Below are 19,642 nucleotides of genomic sequence, written 5' to 3'. Positions count from 1 at the left end.
GCTTCCTACCATCGAGCCAGTTTTGAATCCAATTAAATAGTTCTTCCTGGATCCCGTGCGACCTAACCTTCATGTCTAACTTGCAGTGTGGAGCCTTCTGAAAGACCTTACTAATATAGGAAACATCCAGTGCCCTATCCTCATTTATCCTCTTGGTTACCACTTCGAAAAGCTCCAAAACATTTGTCAGTCATGACTTCCTGCACACAAATTCATGTTGACTATCCCTAATCAGACTTTGATTATCCAAATGTTGATTGATCCTGCCCCTCAGTATCCCCTTCAATAACTTGCCCACCACTGATGTCAAATTTACTGGCCTGTGGTTCCCTGGCTTGTCTTTGCTATCTTTCTTAAACAATGGAACAACAGTAGCCATCCTCCAGTCTTCTGGAACTGCACCAATGGCTGAAGATGAAGCAAAAATCTCTGTAAGGGCTTCTGCAATTCTCCCCTAGCCTCCCACACATATCCAAGGATGGACTTGATCAGGCCCAAGGGATTTATCCATCTTAATGAGCTTTAAGCCTGCAATCACCACTCTCTGGTAATATATTTGCAATCCAAAACATCCCCACTTATTTCCCTTCTTTCCTCACGCCTGTGGCTTCTGTATCCTGGAAACTTGAGCTGGCAGTCCTGCTCTTCTCTCAGCCATGTTTATTTTTCATTCCACAGTTGTTTTATGGGGCTGTACATGTGCGAGAGCTGTTGCAGGACCATGTCTCCTGATTTGCGCATTCACAGGACCTGCTGCCATTACACACTGCATTTTGATAACATCGCTGTGCCCTGGCAGGACTGATGACTTTCACAGATGATGACGTCACAGGCAACTGTGGAGGCCTTAGCAGACACTTTGTGTTGGGGACGATTCTTCAATCTGGTATTTCCTAATTCACTTGTACTGTGCTAAACTTGGTGCATAGGTAGCTGGTTGTGGTTGCTGGAGGTTAGTTACCTCAGCCCCAGGGCATCTCTGCAGGAGTTCCTCAGAGTAATGTCCTAGGCTGTTTCATCACTGATCTTCCCTCCATCATTAGGTCAGAATTGGGCATGCTGAAACAGTCCATGTTCAAATTCAGCAAGATCTGGATAATATCCAGAATTGGACTGACAAGTGGCAAGTAACGCTTGCACCCCAAATGTCAGGCAATGACCATCTCCAGCAAGGTAGAATCTAACCATCAACCCCTTCACATTCAGTGGCATAACCATCACTGAATTCCCCACTGTCAACATCTTGGGGGTTACCATTGACCCAGAAATTCAAGTGGACTTGCCATATAAAAGAGCAGGGCAAAGGCTAGGAATTCAGCGGCACGTAACTCACCTCCGGATGTCCTGAAGCCTATTCATCATCTACAAGGCACAGGTCAGGAGTGTGATAGAATAGTCCTGTCTTGCCTGGATAGGTGCGGCTCCAACAACATTCTTGACACCATCCAGGACAAAGCAGTCCATTTGATTGGTGCCACATCTGCAAGGATCCACTCTCTCTTCCACCAATACTCAGTAGCAGCAATGACCATCATCTACAAGATAACAAAGTGTGAAGCTGGATGAACGCAGCAGGCCAAGCAGCATCTCAGGAGCACAAACGCTGACGTTTTGGGCCTGGATCCTTCATCAGATGAAGGGTCTTGGCCGGAAACGTCAGCATTTGTGCATCTGAGATGCTGCTTGGCCTGCTGTATTCATCCAGCTTCACACTTTGTTATCTTGGATTCTCCAGCATCTGCAGTTCCCATTATCTCCCATCAACTACGAGATGCATTGTGGAAATTCACAAGGATCTTTAGATAGTACTTTCCAAACCAGTACCACTTCGATCTAGAAGGACAAGGGAAGCAGATATATGAGAACACCAGCCCCTGTGAGTTCCCCTCCAAGCCACTCACCATCCTGACTTGGAAATATGTTGCCATTCCTTCATTGTCGCCAGGTTAAAATCCTGGAATTCCCTCTCTAAGGGCATTGTGGGTCTACGTACAGCACATGGACTGCAGCAGTTCAAGCTCGCCATCACCTTCTCAAAGGGCACTTGGGGATCGGAAATAATACTGGCCCAGTCAGTGATGCTAATATCACATGAATTTTTTTTTAAAGTGTCAAACAACAACAGGCTCCTGGGCCTAACTGAAGTTAGAGTCTACAGAGGTGTCACACTTTTGGATCAAATGCTTGAGGCTTCAAATCTCCTAGGAAAGCAATCATTTTTGGCAGCTCTCATGGCGCAAGAAAACCAGAACAAAAAGAATTGGATGGTTGGAAGGAGTTTAGTTTCTACTCTTAAGTGTCAGATTAATGAGAGCCGGCCTTATCTTTTAAATGGATCTGTATAGAAAAAGCGCTTGCCAATGAGTCATAAAAGGTTAAAGAGAGGCTAGTGGCTCAAGATTTTGAAGATAGATTTGTTGATCCAGATGTTAGATTACACAACCCCCAAAAGAAGTGTTGTTCAAAATTTTCTTCGGTCTCTCAGCCATGTGTTTGTGTATACAGGTTGATTAATAAAATAGCTCCATTTTTCCCGGGTGAAAATCACAAAGCAAGATGTTTCAAAACATTGAAAGCATGATGATGTTGAAGAAACCTGTGGAAATTAAGTGTATTTATGCACATCAAGGATTTGGCATTTCTCAGTTGGATCCAGCTTGCTGTTGTTAATATTCAGCTGAAATCATGTCCAGCTGTATTCTGCAGGTGCAAGAGAAACTTGCATGTGTCTTTATGATGCATGTTGATGATTTTCTAACAGGGCAGTTCTGCGATTTGATATAGAGAAAATAAAATTCAAATTTAAGATTGGAAGACCTTTACGTGCGTTGTTTTAAACATGAGTTTGAATAGATCGGGAATAACCTTAAATCAGTAATTTTATTTTAGTGTTAATTATCTTCTGATAAATGATGTTAGGGCATCAAAGAAAGATGAGAAAAGAAACAGTGCAGTTCAGAAACTTGATTTGGCAGTAGATTAGATTCCCTACAGTGTAGAAGCAGACCCTTCGGCCCAATAAGTCCACACCACCCCTTGAATCATCCCACCCACACCCATCCCCCTAAAACCCACACACGCCTGAACATTACAGGTAATTTAGCATGGCCAATCCACCTGGCCTGCACATCTTTGGACTGTGGAAGGAAACTGGAGCACCCGGAGGAAACCCACACAGACATGGGGAGAATGTGCAAACTCCGCACAGACAGTCGCCCGAGGCCAGAATCGAACCCGGGTCCCTGGCGCTGTGAGGCTGCAGTGCTAACCACTGAGCCATCATGCCGCCCTTAAAACTGGTTATGTATGGGGAAAATGCAGCAAATTGCTTGTAGGTAATAATGTTCATTGAAGAGCTAGAGACGACACAGTGGGCTGAGTGGCCTCCTTCCAAACTGTAACCTTTCTCTAATTTTGTGATGTATTCAGGCAAATCTCAATGCCACTTATGACTTGCTGATTTTCATCACAGTCATAAGTTTCAGTACCATTAATTTTTTTTTAGGGCATTTAAAGCATTAAACAAATTAAAGTTCTAGAAATGTGGGTTCAAGTTTTCATGCTTGGGTGATCTGGAATACATGAAATGGTCCTTTTATAGCAATGTTTTCCCTGGCAGTCTTCTACACAAGTATTCAAATGCAGGTGAATTTATAATATTTTTAGTTGAAAATGTCAACATTTGATCTGAGACACCAAGAAAATAATAAGGAAACGTTGAATGCTATGTAAGACCAAAAGAAATAAGAACAGGAGTAGGCTATTCAGCCCCTCAGGCTTGCTTTGCCATTCAATAGGATCATGGTTGATCCAACATTCACTTCCACTTTCCAGCCTTTTCCCATGCAACCTTTGATTCTCCCACTGATCAAGATTCTCTCTTAGCACTGAATATACACAAGGACTGTGGTCCCCACAGCTCTCTGTGGCAAGGACTTCACAAACCCTCTGAGAGAAGAAATGCCTTCCCTTCTTTGGAATTGTGCATTCACCTGAGTCCACAGATTGTGGCTTTAAGTGCTAATACAGAGATTAAAAGCTGAAGCTTACAGCAGTACTAATGGAGTGCTGCACTGCCAGATTTGCCCTGTTTTAAAAATAAAGTACTAGAGTCTTAACAGATCATAGGGTTGCTTTCTCATTAGAGAAATGACTGGTGGTGATTCAACCCAAGACCCAGGTGAAAGGAGAGGTTGAGAAGGAGAGTACTTCATGGTGGACCCATGCTGTTGCATCACTAACCGGACCCTCTCTTTAGATGAGCTGTTAAGTGAAGGTCTCATCTGTCCCCTTGGACACCTTTCAGGAATTGCCATGGCCATTTTTCATAGCACAGTAAGAGATCTCTCCATGGTATAATTGTCTAACACTGGTGAAATAGATTGTGCAGTCATTAGCCTAAACACTATTCTTCGTACAAATTCATTGCCATGCTTCATAAATTGTAGCAGTGACTACACTTCACTGAAGTATTTAATTGGTTGTAAAGCATGATTCTGAAGTGGTTGAAGAGGCTATGTAAAATACAAAGGTTGTGAACCTTTGCAACTCTCTACCATGGAGAGCTGTGGAAGTTCAGTCTTTTGAGTATGTTTAAGGTAGAGATTTATGTATTTCTGATTACAACGGTGAACAGGTTATGTGGATGGGGTGGGTGAAAGACATTGAAGTTTTCTCCAGTCTTGATTGTATTAAATGGCAGGGCAGGCTCGATGGACTAAATGACTTGCTCCTGTTCCTGTTGTTCCTATTGTTCCTAACTCTGCCTTTCTATATAGCAGTTGAGAGTGTGAAGGCAAGTAACATTTTCTCTTGCCAAAAGCAAAGGTTCCTTAAGTCAATCTAGTCGTGATCCTAGATATCCTGTCTAGAGATGTTATTACACACCTTGGGAGCAGGTTGGGCTTGAACCCAGGTCTCCTAGATCAGAGGTAGGGACATTACCACTTGACCACAAGAGCCTCTACAGTACTGATCATATTGCCTCAGCTATTAGTCAATGTGACAAAGTCTTTGGTTCAAACTTGAGCGCACATTGATCTGTGTTACTCATTATGTTATAGAGAGGTGGGAAGTTTCATGATTTCCCTAGTTGCAAACTAAGGTAGTCCTAGGATTAAGAGATAGCAAGATCTGCAGACGCTAGAGTCAGAGTTGACACAGTATGAGACCCAAAATGTTGAATCAATACAGGAATCCAAAAGATAAAGCAACAAAGACGGACAATTTGTGGAGAACAGAAGTTGGTTATTGTTTTGGATCTTTAAACTGTTGGGAACCATCTTCAAACCTGAAACATCCACTGACTTCTCTTTTTTTCCCCTATGTTGTAGACTAACCTGTTGTGTATTTCTGCATCATTGCATTTTTATTTTACAATAGAATAATTTGGGGTTTTGTTTGTGTTTCAGTGATATACTGAATAGAAGAATGTTATCTACAATAGTTGTTATTCTATCAAATAGTGTACTCTGTATGCTACAAGCAGCTAGTTTAGTTCTAATTTCTTAATACTAAATGTATCATTTTGCTGGTCATAGATGCTAATAACACACAAGGCTTTTGGTTATAAACTGTCTTTCAATGAAGGTTAATTGGGAAGACACTCATTCAAACGACTTGTTGCCATAGTTACAGTAGCCTGTTGGCACAGAAAATTGGACACTAACTCACTGTACCAGCAAGTTCATGTTCAAAATAGTATTCTTAAATCTTCCATTAAGACTTCAACTTCAGGGATGTTCACAACAGCAGTCGGACATCGTCAAAAAGGCATTTTGGACCGAGACCATTCATTCTTTGAGGACAGTGTGTTAACTGGGGAGTTACTGTAAGATCAACAACTGCAAGTACACATTGGAGTGTGCGTTTTTGATTGTGTGTTTACTGTCTGAATTTAATATTTAATGTGTTAAAAAGATACATGGTCTACATTAAATTTTCAGCTGTAACTATATGAAGGAATCAATACAATGTGATATAACATATACTTTTAACATTCTGTAAACAAGTTTACATGGAGCTGTTCAACCTTACGATTTTGAGATTTAGTGCTTTTTTAGTTTCAACATCAGACTTGTTTTTTGATGACATGTTTATTGTAGTGTATTCCTGTTCCTGGCTAAATTCCACTTGATAGTCTTTAACTTGTGAAGCTACACCAACACTGGCAATATTACTAATACAAGAGATCTTGCAAACTGCACCAGAGATGCCATGACTAAGTTTGATATTGGACTAATAGCAAATGTACCAAATTAGTGTGCTTATGGCTTTGAATTTAGTACCAAAAGTGTGATGTTTTTGAATGCTGTTAGCTTGAATACAGTGCACGCTGTAGTTTGAGGTCCATTTAAAGCATCTTGCAGAATCACTGAGTGGTTTGTGCTATTGTATCCAAGTTCCTATGCAGCCAAGCAGGTTTCTTTTTCACTAGCTGCAAGCTTCTTTGTTGCTAGGTAACTTACCGGATGGTCTGTGAGAAATCAGCAGTGTACCGATCAATCAAGTGATGAAAGAATAGATTGGTGAGGTGATGAGGGAAAGAACTTTTTGTTTAAAATTCAAGTTTGGCAAACAGATTAATACAAGTTCAGGCAGCTGCGGTCAGGTTGCTTGGTCATGATTGATTTTATATTGAATTTATAAATCAACTGATGATTTGAAGGAGCTGAAAATGTGGTGGTAAAAGGACTTCCTTTTGCTGCATGTTAACTTTCAAGAGTTGGTTACCACAAAGTCTGCCACTTTCTGACTAGGTTTCCTATTTTCTGCACCTGAACTGTACCAGCTTGTACAGTGTGAGAATAAAATGAATTTCCACAGCCAGCAACAATTGCCCATTTATTTTTTGCCCTTAAAAGGCACCTTCTTGATCGTCTACAGGCCATACAGTGAAGGTGCTTCCACAAGTATGTTAGCTCAAGACATTCAGCAATTTAACCCAGAGACAGTAAAGATATGACGTTATATAGCCAAGTTAGGATTGTGTGTGACTGCTGCCACTGCCCTTTCAGTTTGTAGAGATAATAGATTTGAGAAGTGTTGTCCAGGAATACTATATCTGAAATTAGTCCACCCCTACAATGTGAACAGTGCCCTTTTTTGCTATTTCAGAAGAAATGTTCAGTGAACTTCAAGTTCATGCATTGCATAACATTTCACTCGCTGTTGTTTATCCTCAGGAGGCAACTAGTAGAACTCCGGGAGAGATACCAAAACAAACAGCAGGAACACGAAGAATACAAACAAAAGCTAAAGGCTTTGGAAGCTTTTTACCAAGGGCAGATACAGCAGCAGCAATGCTACGTTGAGGAACTAAGAAGACACATCCAAGCAGTCCAGTCACAGGCAGAACAAGAGCTCGAACACGATCAGGAGCAGCTCAAACAACAAATTGAGAAAAGTATGTAGACGCAAGCTTTTTTTTGAAGATGATTCACTCTCAGTAGTGAAAGGACATTCAGTAGGGAGAAAGTGTGTGTACCAGCAAGCAAACAAAATGTTATGTGTAATGTAACACAAACACTGCACTTTTCTTTGATATGTTGTGTCACCCAAGAAAGCTGGTTTCTGGAATGTCTGAAAAAGTTTTTAATATAAATATCAGCACCTGTAGAGAGCTGCAGCTGGTTTACTTTGCATACTTTACGATGGCTCACAGCTATAAAGATGGAACACAGTGATTTTCTGCATACATCCCAAACAACACCAGAACCTATTGATCAAAATGGGGAAGTTTATTTCTTTCTGCACCTGTACCAGAGATAAGATAAAGGCAAATAAATGAAAATATTTTGTAGAAACTGAATTGATCATGGTAATAGAGATAGTAGAAACTGCCTATGCTGGTGAACCTGGTATAACAAGGTGTAGAGCTGGATGAACACAGCAAGCCAAGCAGAATCGGAGAAGTAGGAAAGGTGACGCTTTGGGTCTAGACCCTTCTTCTCTGAAGAAGGCCTGAAACAGAAATATTAGCATGGGAATATAGTGTTGAAATGGCAGGCAACTGGGTCATTTTTATGGGTAGAGCGAAGGTATTTGACAAAGTGCTCACCCACTGCATGTTTCCTTTTCCCCAGTGTACATGAAACCGCATTGTCAGCAGTGATTCCAACAGACTAGATTCAATGAAATGCAGGTAGATCATTGCTTCACCTGGACAGTGTGTCTGGAGCCTTGAGTTGTGAGGAGGAGGAGGTAAACAGAGACAGTGAAACTGGGAGAATGGAATGAAATCGTTACAGAAAACAAAGTGTGAAGTTCAGATAACCGTGGGAGACAGTGGGTTTGTAGTGGATATTGGTGGCTAGTCTGTCACTAGAAATGGCAACAGAGATATCAAGGAATGGAACTGGAAAGTCAGCCATGGACCAGGTGAAGGTGAAACTAGAAGCAAAATTCATAAATGTTTCCAATTCCAGACAAGGAAGGAAATAGAGATAATGCGATGTGAAGCTGGATGAACACAGCAGGCTGAGCAGCACTGATTTATTGGGTATAGTTTTGGTCACCATTTTATAGGAAAGACGTATAACTGGAAAGTGTGCAAAGAATGTTTACAAGGATGTTACCAGGACTAGTAGGCCTGAGTTATTGGGAGAAGTTGGCCAGGATAGGACATCATTCCTTGGAATGTAGGAGAATGAGAGGTGACCTTATTGAGGTGTGTAAAATCATGAGGGGCATAGATGGGATGAATGTATATAGTCTTTTTCCCAGGGATGGGGAATTGAAAACTAGATGGCATAGATTTAAGGTGAGAGGGGAAAGATTTAGGAAGGATCTGAAGGACAACTTCTTCACACAGAGTGGTGTATATATCGAATGGGCTGTTTGAGGAAGTGGTTGAGACAGGTACAATAGCAACATGTTTAAAAATTTGCATAGGTACAAACTAGCTGACAGGAACTAACAGGAACAAACAGGAGCTAGCTGAATAGCCACCATAGTCAATATGGACCACTTTGGGCTGAAGGGCCTTTTTCCATGCTGTATTACTCTTTGACTCTAAGACGTCGTTGATGAACCAGAGAAGAGTAGAGAGTGGGGGCTGGAGTAGGATTGAAACAAGGAATGTTCCAAGTGCCCATAGACAGCCATAACTGGGATCTATGCAGGCACTCATGGCCACCCCTTTGACCTGTCATAAGTGAGAGGAGTTAAAGGACAAGTTGTTCCAAGTGTGGACGAGGTCAGCCTGGTGGAGGACTGGCCTGGTGGTGGTGGATTGAAACTGTTAGGCCTCTCTTGTTGTCTGTTGCTGTTGCTCTCTTTCACTCCTGGATGGGTCATTGGACTTGAAGTATTGATTCTGTTTTCTCTCTGTTGATGCTGCATTTTAGTAAGGCAAACTAGGGAGGACTAATGGTAAGGTCCAGGGGAGTGTTGCCAAACAAGGAGACCTTCGAATGCAGGTTCATAGTTCCTTGAAAGTGGAGTTGCAGGTAGACAGGGTAGTGAAGATGATGTTTGGTACTCTTGCCTTTATCGGTCGGTGCATTCATTATTGGAGTTGGGAGGTCATGTTGCAGTTGTACAGGATATTGGTTAGGGCACTTTTGGAATGCTGTGTTCAATTCTGGTCTCATTGGTATAGAAAAGATGTTATTAAACTTGAAAGGGTTCAAAAAAGATTTACAAGAATGTACAAAGAACAAAGAAAATTACAGCACAGGAACAGGCTCTTCGGCCCTCCAAGCCTGCACCGATCGAGAGCCTCTGTCTAAACCTGTCATCTATTTTCCAAGGGTCTGTATCCCTTTGCTCCTTGCCCATCCATGTACCTGTCCAGATCTTAAAAGACACTGTCATGTCTGCGTCTACCACCTCAGCTGGCAATGCATTCCAGGCACCCACCACCCTCTGCGTAAAGAATTTTCCACGCATATCTCCCTTAAACTTTCCTCCTCTCGCTTTGAGCTCATGACCCCTAGTAATTGAGTCCCCCACTCTGGGAAAAAGCTTGCTATACACCTTGTTTATATGTTTCGTGATGTTATAGACCTCAATCAGGTCTCCCCTCAATCTCAATCTTTCTAATGAAAATAATCCTAATCTACTCAACCTCTCTTCATAGCTAGTGCACTCCATACCAGGCAACATCCTGGTGAACGTCCTCTGCACCCTCTCCAAAGCATCCACATCCTTTTGGTAATGTAGTGACCAGAACTGTACGTAGTACTGTAAATGTGGCCGAACCAAAGTCTTATACAATTGTAACATGACCTGCCAACTCTCGTACTTAGTACCCCGTCCGATGAAGGAAAGCATACCGTATGCCTTCTTGACCACTCTGTTGACCTGTATTGCCACCTTTAGGGAACAATGGACCTGAACACCCAGATCTCTCTGTACATCAATTTTCCTCAGGACTTTTCCATTTACTGTATAGTTTGTTCTTGAATTAGATCTTCCAAAATGCATCACCTTGCATTTGCCCGGATGGAACTCCATCAGCCATTTATCTGCCCAACTCTCCAATCTATCTATATTCTACTGTAATCTCTGACAGTCCCCTTCACTATCTGCTACTCCACCAATCTTCGTGTCATCTGCAAACTTGCTAATCAGACCACTTAGTCCTTCCTCCAAATCATTTACGTACATCACAAACAGCAGTGGTCCCAGCACAGATCCCTGTGGAACACCACTGGTCATGGGCCTCCAATTTGAGAAACCCCCTTTCACTACTACTCTTTGTCTTCTGTAGCCTAGCCAGTTTTTTTTATCCATCTAGCTGGCACACCCTGGACTCCATGCGACTTCACTTTCTCCATCAGGCTGCCATGGGGAACCTTATCAAATGCCATACTGGAATCCATGTATATGACATCTACAGCCTTTCCCTCATCAATCAACTTTGTCATGTCCTCAAAGAATTCTACTAAGTTGGTAAGACATGACTGTCCCTGCACAAAACTATGTTGTCTATCACTGATAAGCCCATTTTCTTCCAAATAGGAATGGATCCTATCCGTCAGTATCTTTTCCAGCAGCTTCCCTACCATTGACATCAGGTTCACCGGTCGATAATTACCTGGATTATCCCTGATACCCTTCTTAAACAAGGAGACAACATTAGCAATTCTCCAGTCCTCCGGCTCCTCACCCGTGTTCAAGGATGCTGCAAAGATATCTGTTAAGGCCCCAGCTATTTCCTTGCTCGCTTCCATCAATAACCTGGGATCGATCCCATCTGAACCTGGGGACTTGTCCACCTTAATGCCTTTTAGGATACCCAACACTTCCTCCCTCCTTATGCCAGCTTGACCTAGAGTAATCAAACATCTATCCCTAATCTCAGCATCCATCATGTCCCTCTCCTTGGTGACTACTGATGCAAAGTACTCATTAAGAATGTCACCCATTTTCTATGACTCAACGCATAACTTTCCTTCTTTGTCCTTAAGTGGGCCAATCCTTTCTCTAGTTACCCTCTTGCTCTTTATATAGGAATAAAAGGCTTTGGGAGCTAGGGTTGTGGTTAAGGAATGTAGTTAGAGTTTCAGGGTTTGAACTATAGGGAGAGGCTGAATAGGCTGGGGCTATTTTCCCTGGAGTGTTGTGGGCAGAGGGATGACCTACTAGAAATTCATAAAATTTCGAGGAGCATGGATAGGGTGAATAGCCAATGCCTTTTCCACAGGGCAGGGGAGGCCTAAACTAAATGACATAGGTTTACGGTGAAAGTTGGAAGATATAAAAGGGACTTTAGGAACATCTTTTTCACACAGAGACTGGTCCATGTATGGAACGAGAATCCAGAGAGGTGTTGGAGGCTGGTACAGTTACAACATGTAACAGTCATCTGGATGAGTGCATGAATAGGAAGGGTTTAAAGAGATATGAGCCAAATGCTGGCAAATAGGCCTGGCTTTATTTAGGACATGTGGTTGGCAAGGACCAGTTGGACTGAAGGGTCTGTTTCCATGCTGTACATCTCCAGGACTGTGTGCTGCCAAATCCTGCTGAGTTTCTCCAGCACTTGTTCTTGTTTTAGGTTTCCAGCATCCTCACTACTGTGTTCACTTTACTGTTGACTCTGTTTCTCGTTCTCCAGTTGTTGTCTGGCCTGCTGAGTAATTCCAGCATTCTGTGTTCTTCCCTTTCTCTTTAGATTCACCTCTGCAATCTGCACTAGTTTGTTTTTAGCCATGTTAACAGCAATCTGTTCCTTTTCTTTTCCCAGACCAGCAAAGTCTAGCAGATGAAGAGAGGCGCTTGGAGTCCCTGGCGCAACACCGCCAAGAGCTGGGGATACAAACAGAGATCGCATCATTCACTGAGTGCGGGGTACAAATCACCCTTCAAAATGAGGAGATTTCTTCACTCGAGCAAGATAGGAAGCGGCTGGTGCAGCTGGAACTGCTTCAAAAACTCTCACTGAAGAAGGCCGAACAAAATATCAGCAAGAAGAGGGTCAAATACCAGCTGGAGAGAATTGCCGGGAAGCACAAACTTTTGGAAGCCAAAACCAACCTGCAACACCTGGAGGCTGCAAGTTTTCTCAGCAAGGATCAACTTAAGCAGCCAACCCTGGACAAAATGAACACTTCACAAACCAGTCCAAAACCGAAACTGATCAAATGGAACAAATCATTCCCTCCATACTCATTACCAGCAACAAAACAATCACCACCTGGTCATTTACTAGCCAGGAGGCATTCCGATTCAAATGACCTGGTATCACGCCTATACCCACAGTATGTCCCACTTTACAGGTATGTACTTGTCCAGAAATGAGCTTGTTTGCAATTCATGTAGGTTGCTAAACACTTAACTGGGGGTAACAGTTGGAGAGCCCTTTCAAATTTTAGAATAAGATATGCATCTTTTGTACTTATAAATCAAAGTTAAAAAGTGAAAAACATTTAATGCCGAATAGTTCAGCTTGTGAAATCAAGGTGTCTATCATTGATTAGTGGTTTAAAGTTTTTGAGAAGATTTATGGCTTAGGTTGTGGATGAGGTTGTAGACATGCTCATCGAGCCAGTTTTGTTTGATTGCAGATATTTTGTCACCCTACTAGCTAACATTGTCAGTGCCTCTCCGGTGAAGCTTTGGTGTTCTGTCTCGCTTGTTGTTATGTCTCAGTCTGCTGAGGTGGTTGGCATTACTTCCGGTTCTGTTTTTCAGTGGTTTGTATATCGGGCCTAGTTCAATGTGTTTGTTGACTGTGTTTCTGTTCGAATGCCAGGCCTCCAGAAATTCCCTGGCATGTCTCTATTTGGCTATTATGGATGTGTTGTCCCAGTCTAATTCGTGTCTTCTGTTGTTCATGTGTATTGAGACCAGTGAGAATTGGTCGTGTCTCTTGGTGGCTAGTTCGTGTATCCTTATTGTCAGTTTTCTTCCAGTTTGGCCTATGTATTGTTTTTCACACCCTTGCATTGTATTTTGTATATTACATTAGTTTTATTGGTTGTGGGTATGGAACCCTCTACATTCATCAGTAGCTGTCGCAGACTGGTTGTTGGTTTGTGGGTTACCCTGATGCCTAGGGATCTAAGTGGGCTTGTGGTCATCTTTGATATGTCTCTGATGTACGGTAGGGTGACTAGTGTGTCTGGCCGTGTTGTGTCGTCCTGTTGTGGCCTGTCACGCAGATATGGCAGATTATGCTTTTTGGGTATCCGTTCCTTCTAAAAATTCCATGTAAGTGCTCCTGTTCTGCTTTGCACAATTCCAGGTTGCTGCAGTGTGTTGTGGCTTATTTGGAAAATGTCCTTATGCAGTTATGGGTGTTGGATTGTTGGAGTAATTAAGTATCTGGTCCGTATGTGTGGCCTTTCTGTATACTGTAGTCTGGAGTTCCCTGTTGTTCTTACGTTCTACCATTATGTCTAGGAAACAGAACCGGAAATAATACCATCCTTCCCAGCAAAGCAAGGCGTATAGATAACAAACGGTAAAGAACACCAACGCTTCATCGGAGGCGTACTGACAATGTTACTAGCAGGGTGACGAAACATCTGCAACCAAACACACTGGATCAGCGAGCAAGTCTACAACCTCATATATTAGTGGTGGCAGGCTCCGGAAACTTAAGTGTATGAACTATGAACTTGGGGCGGCACGGTGGCTCAGTGGTTAAGCACTGTAGCCTCACAGCACCAGGGACGCGGGTTCGATTCCAGCCTCGGATTTCCTCCGGGTGCTCCGGTTTCCTCCCACAGTCCAAAGATGTGCAGGCTAGGCAGATTGGCCATGCTAAATTGCCCATGGTGTTCAGGGGTGTGTTGGTTATAGGGGGATGGGTCTGGGTGGGATGCTTCAAGGGGCGGTGTGGACTTGTTGGGCCAAAGGGCCTGTTTCTACACTGTAGGGAATCTAATCTAATCTAAACTAAGCTGATGTTGTGCTACATTACTGAGGGATGCTGATTATCAGGAGCATTGCCTTTTGTCATGAATGAGATATTAAATCAATCCTTGTCTGCCCTGCCTAATGGATGTGATCAAATCCGTAGCAATATTTTGGAAAAATAGCAGGGAATTCTTCTAGAAGAGCCATACCTTTCTCTTGCTGAGTAATTCTTCTACGTTTAATACACAGTTCACTCAAATCTACTGTGTCAGCAATCCTGCATCTTCTACTCCCAATTCATTCCTCAATCTGCTGCTCCTGATTCGTTCTTCTACTTGATTCGGAGAGTTTTGTGGTGGAAGGGTAGGTTCTGATGGCTGGTTCACCCTTTGCATCAAGATGACACAGATTCACCTAGTCTGTCAATATCCCTCTGTGATTTCACTTTTGAAAGTCTGGCTGTAATCTTTAGGCTAGTGAATAAAATTGCAGGTTGAGAAAGCATGTTTTTTGTGTGGTAATTACATGGTGCTGTCTTCAAAAAAACTGAAAGTTAGAGAAGGGAAAGGATCTAACAGTTTGAACCAGAAGAAAGTGGTTTGAGATGTTCTTATTGAGGTATTCCCTATTATTCAAGATTTTTGACATGCTGAGTGCTAAGAAAATATTTACTACCAGCTCCAGAAAATAGTAAGTGAGGATGAGTTCATGTAAAGCAGCAGGAGATGACTTGGAGTTTTATATTTGATTCTGGGAACCTGACACTTGATTTGGTTACTGATGTATAGAATAGGTCAAATGCAGGTGGCCATTCAATCTGTCATACATGTGTTGGCTTGCTGAAAGAGCAACTTACCTACTGCACCCTCCTTCTGCCCGAGGTCCTGCACATTGTTCCCTTTCAGATAATAATACAATTCTTTTTGAAAGCCTTGATTGAACCTGCCTTCACCATCGCATCAGCACGCGTATTCCAGGTCCTAAGCACTCATTGCGTGGAAGTAATTTTTTTTAAAGTCACCAATTCATAGGAACAGGAATAGGCCATTCAGCCCCTCCAGTCTGTACTGCCATTACTGAGATCATGGCAGATCTGTGGTCTAACACCAGCTTTTGGCTGAAATCCGGTAATGCCTTTGATTCACAAAAATGTATCTATCTCAATTTTAAAACTAACAACTGATCCAGCATCCACTGTCATTTGTAGAAGAGAATTCCACACCTCGACCACCCTTTGTCTGCAGAAGTACTTCCTAACATCTCTCCCGAATGGGCTGGCCCTAATTCTCAGATTGTGCTGACAAGTTTTAGAATTCCCAGCCAGTGGAAATTTCTTTACTTACCCTGCCCTTTCCTGTTAATATTTTGAAGACTTGGATCACATTATCCCTTAACCTTTTAAATTCTAGAGGAAAGAAGACAGTTTTTATAATCTCTCCTCATAAACTAACCACTAAAGTCCAGGTAACATTCTTGTACATCTACATTGTACACCCTCCAGGGCCAATATGTCCGTTCTAAGATGTGATGCCCAGATCAGTTCCCAGTACTCCAATGGAGTCCATCCGGGTTTTGTATAACTGTGGCATAACTTCTGCATCCTTATACTCCAGTCCTAGCTATAAAGGCCAACATTCCATTAGCTTCCTTTATTACTTTCTGCACCTGTTCGTAACATTTTAAATATAAATGCACCTTAATCCTCAAGTTTCTTTGGACATACAATGTATTTCATTGCATACCATCTAGAAAGTACCTTGATTTACCCTTTTTTGGTCTAAAATGGGCAATCTCACACTGTCTTACATTGAACTTCATCTGCTGCAGTTTTGCCGATTCACCTAGTGTGTCAGTATCCCTGTGTAATTTTATACTATCTAATTGTACTTTTACACTGTCTACAATGTTTCCGAACTTGGTGTTATCAACAAGTTTGAATATAATCTCTTTCTATGCAATTATCCAAGTTATTAATAAATGAGGTGAATAATTAAGGCCCTAACATCGATTATTTTGGGAAGCCACTAGTCACATAACTGCTAAATTGAAAATCTACTCATTATCCCTACTTTCTGTTGCCTGCCACTCAACCAGTTTCCCATCCATATCAGTAATTTGCCCTCAATTCTGTAGGCTTCTGTCTTACTTAACAGTCTCTTATGTGGGACTTTATCAAATGCCTTCTGGAAGTCCATATAAACACAAAGCATTAACATTTCCCTCTCTACTACCTTAGTCACCTCTTGAAAACAATGCAGTGAGGTTTGAAAGGTACAACTTGACAATGAATTCATGAATCTTCATCCATACTGGCTCTCCCTGATAAACTGAAAATTTTCAAGTGTTCAGTTAACTTGATGAAAGAGTCTAACAATTTCCCCACCACAGGTTTTAGGTTAACTGCTCTGTAATTACCTGGTGCTCCTCTTCTTAAAAAGCAAGAGTGATGAGTACAATTTTCTAATCCAGAGGAACGACTCTTAAAAAACACTTTGAAAGATTTTGTGATTTACCTTAGATCTGTATAAACTGATTCCTGATCAGAGCCATGAAAGGCAATAGCTTAACCCTATCAATTTTCTCCAGACTCGCCATGATTTTGAATCTATCAAATTTCCTCTCAACCTTCTCTCTCATAAGTAGCACAGTCTTAACTTCTCTGACCTATCTGGCTAACTGAAGTTTCTCATTCCTGGAAGTGTTCTTATGAATTCTTTTTACACTGTCTCAAATGCCTTCACATCCTTCACAATCGTGCTGTCCGTAATTGATTGCAGCCAATATCTTAGAAATTGTTGAATCCATTTTCAGTAGCTCATGATGTCAAAATCACCAGGTATGTCCGTTTCATGGTCAGTGAACTCCAGATTAATATAGCTCATGCAGCCTTTTTAAATTTGTAATAATTTCACAGCAGACCAGCTTCTGTTTAAACAGGGTAAAGGTTAGTTTATTACATGTCATTAGGGATAAAGAAATCAACATAATAACAAGAAATTACATATCGTGATTCAAAGAGGACTGACAAAGATTACTTATGAGAAAATTTGCCAATAAGTATCTTTCCTAGTTCTGTGGTTTCTGCACTTGCCCATTGCTTGCCTTTTCTGCAACAGAACAGAATTTGGATTTTTTAATATCTGTTCAAAGATGTGCAGGCTAGATGGATTGGCCATGCTAAATTGCCTGTAGTGTTCAGGGGTGTGTGGGCTATAGGGGGATGGGTCTGGGTGGGATGCTGCAAGGGGCGGTGTGGACTTATTGGGCCAAAGGGCCTGTTTCCACACTGTAGGGAATCTAATCTAATCTAATCAATCATATGTTCTCTCTGTCCTCCCTTGAGCAAAACTCAAAGTCTCAAAGTTGGTCCTCAACGCTGCTGCCTTGGTGTTCTGGACACTGTTTGTTAGAGCATAGGAATGGGCCCTTTGGCCCATGATGTTGTGCCAAACGTGACACCAAATTAAATTAATCTCTTCTGCCTGCCCTTGGTCCATAGTTCTCCATTCCTTGCATATTCGTGTGCTGACCTAAATGTCCCTTTAATGGCCTTATCATATTTGCCTCCACCACCACCCCTCGCAGCACATTCCAGAATCCTCCTATGCTCTGTGTAAACAAATTTCCCCTTATGTCACCTTTGTACTTCACCCACACCCGCACCATAAATAGTGTTAGACATTCTGTAGTATTTGACATTTCAACTCCAGAAAAAGAATTCTGACCTTCAACTCTATCTATGTCTGAAAATTTTATAAACTTCTATCAAGTCTCTCCTCAATCTCTGCTGCTCAAGAGAAAACTACCTGAGTTTTTCTAGCCTCTACTTATAGCTCATTGCCTCTAATCCAGGCAGCATCTTGGTAAACCTCTTCTGCATCCTCTCTAAAGCCTCCACATCCTTCCTGTAATGTGGTGACCTGTATTGAATGTGATACTCTAAATGTGGCCTAACCAAAGTATTATAAAACTGCAACATGACATCCTGACTCTTGTACTCAATTCCCAACCAATAAAAGCAAGAACGTCACATGCTTTCTTTACCATTTGCAAATAATGGTTATCCTAACAGCTTCGTCCACCGATGCCTGGCAAACAAACAAAATCAAGAAAACACTGTATGCCCCAACACAACTATTGTACATTAGAAACATATCAGAACCGACTACAAGACTCCTACAACCTCTTGTAATAAGCATAGCACACAAACCAACAGCCACACTTTGCCAATTACTCTCAAAGACAAAAGACCCCATACCTGTAATGAGCAGGACAAGCGTGATATATACATGCAGCAACTGTGAGAAATAATACATAGGACAGATGGGCAGGAAACCTGCCATGATACACCAACTCACAGCAAAATGGTACAACCAACTCTCCATTGTCCAAATATATTCTGAGATAGAATGACATCAATTTAACTGGGACACAGTTACAGTACTAGGATAAGCAAGATAAAGACAAGCACGAGAATTCCTGGAGGCCTGGTTTTCCACCACCAATGCAATTAACAAACATGTTGCAATTCACCCCATCTACATACCACTGTGGTACAAAACCAGAAACAAGACTGCCCACCATGACAGAGCAGACCATGTAAATTCAGAGGGGGTACAGCCACAATGCTTCAATGGAAGCTATACAGCCCTGATGATGTCACCTAGAAGGGAAATGAAATGTTTGCATGAAAACCAGTCAGCTCAGCAAACGAATCAAAAACACCTTCTTTACTATCCTATCTACTCGTGTGGCCACTTTCAGGGAACTGTGGACTTGAACCCCAAGATCCTTCTGTACATTCATGCTGTTCAGAGTCCTACCGTTACCTTTCCTTAACATTTGATTCCCAAAGTGCAGCATCTCACACTTGCCCGGATTAAATTTCAACTTCCATTTCTCTGCCTGTATCTGCAATTGATCTAGGCCCCACTGTATCCTTTGACAACCTTCTGCATAATCAACAGCTCCACCAATGTTTGTATCGTCTGCGAACTTACTAACCCACCCATCAACATTTACATCTAAGTCATTTATATATATCTCAGTATGGATCCCTGCAGAACACACTAGTCACCTCCAGCCTGAAAAACACCATTCCACCATTACCCTCTGTCTTCTACTGGCAAGCCAGTTCTGAATACATTCTTAGCCTCAGTTTCTTTAAGCAGAAGCATTTCACAAAGTAACAGAGTTAATTATGCTGAGTCACTTTGGAGTTCTTCCTCCCATCTACTGTTCCTTGCTGAAGCTTGAATTCTTCACACTTTTATCTTTTGCAAACTCTTGGTATTTCAAGAATCTTGGGTTACTTTGTCTATAATCCACATCA

The 19,642-nt window shown here is 41.9% G+C and overlaps 1 protein-coding gene across 1 annotated transcript in view; it reads left to right on the top strand.

Annotated features, from left to right (window-relative positions):
- stard9 (StAR-related lipid transfer (START) domain containing 9) overlaps positions 1 to 19,642 on the top strand; it is a 383,628-nt gene that overhangs the window by 256,014 nt on the left and 107,972 nt on the right. The window contains exons 22-23 of the mRNA XM_059649369.1: positions 7,185 to 7,405; positions 12,194 to 12,725. Of these exons, the coding sequence (XP_059505352.1) occupies positions 7,185 to 7,405; positions 12,194 to 12,725 (753 nt within the window). The remainder of the gene's footprint in view (positions 1 to 7,184; positions 7,406 to 12,193; positions 12,726 to 19,642) is intronic.

This window comes from Stegostoma tigrinum, chromosome 10 (assembly GCF_030684315.1).
Source record: "Stegostoma tigrinum isolate sSteTig4 chromosome 10, sSteTig4.hap1, whole genome shotgun sequence".
Classification (NCBI taxonomy): Eukaryota; Metazoa; Chordata; class Chondrichthyes; order Orectolobiformes; family Stegostomatidae; genus Stegostoma; species Stegostoma tigrinum.
This window is presented reverse-complemented; position numbering and strand designations above follow the sequence as displayed.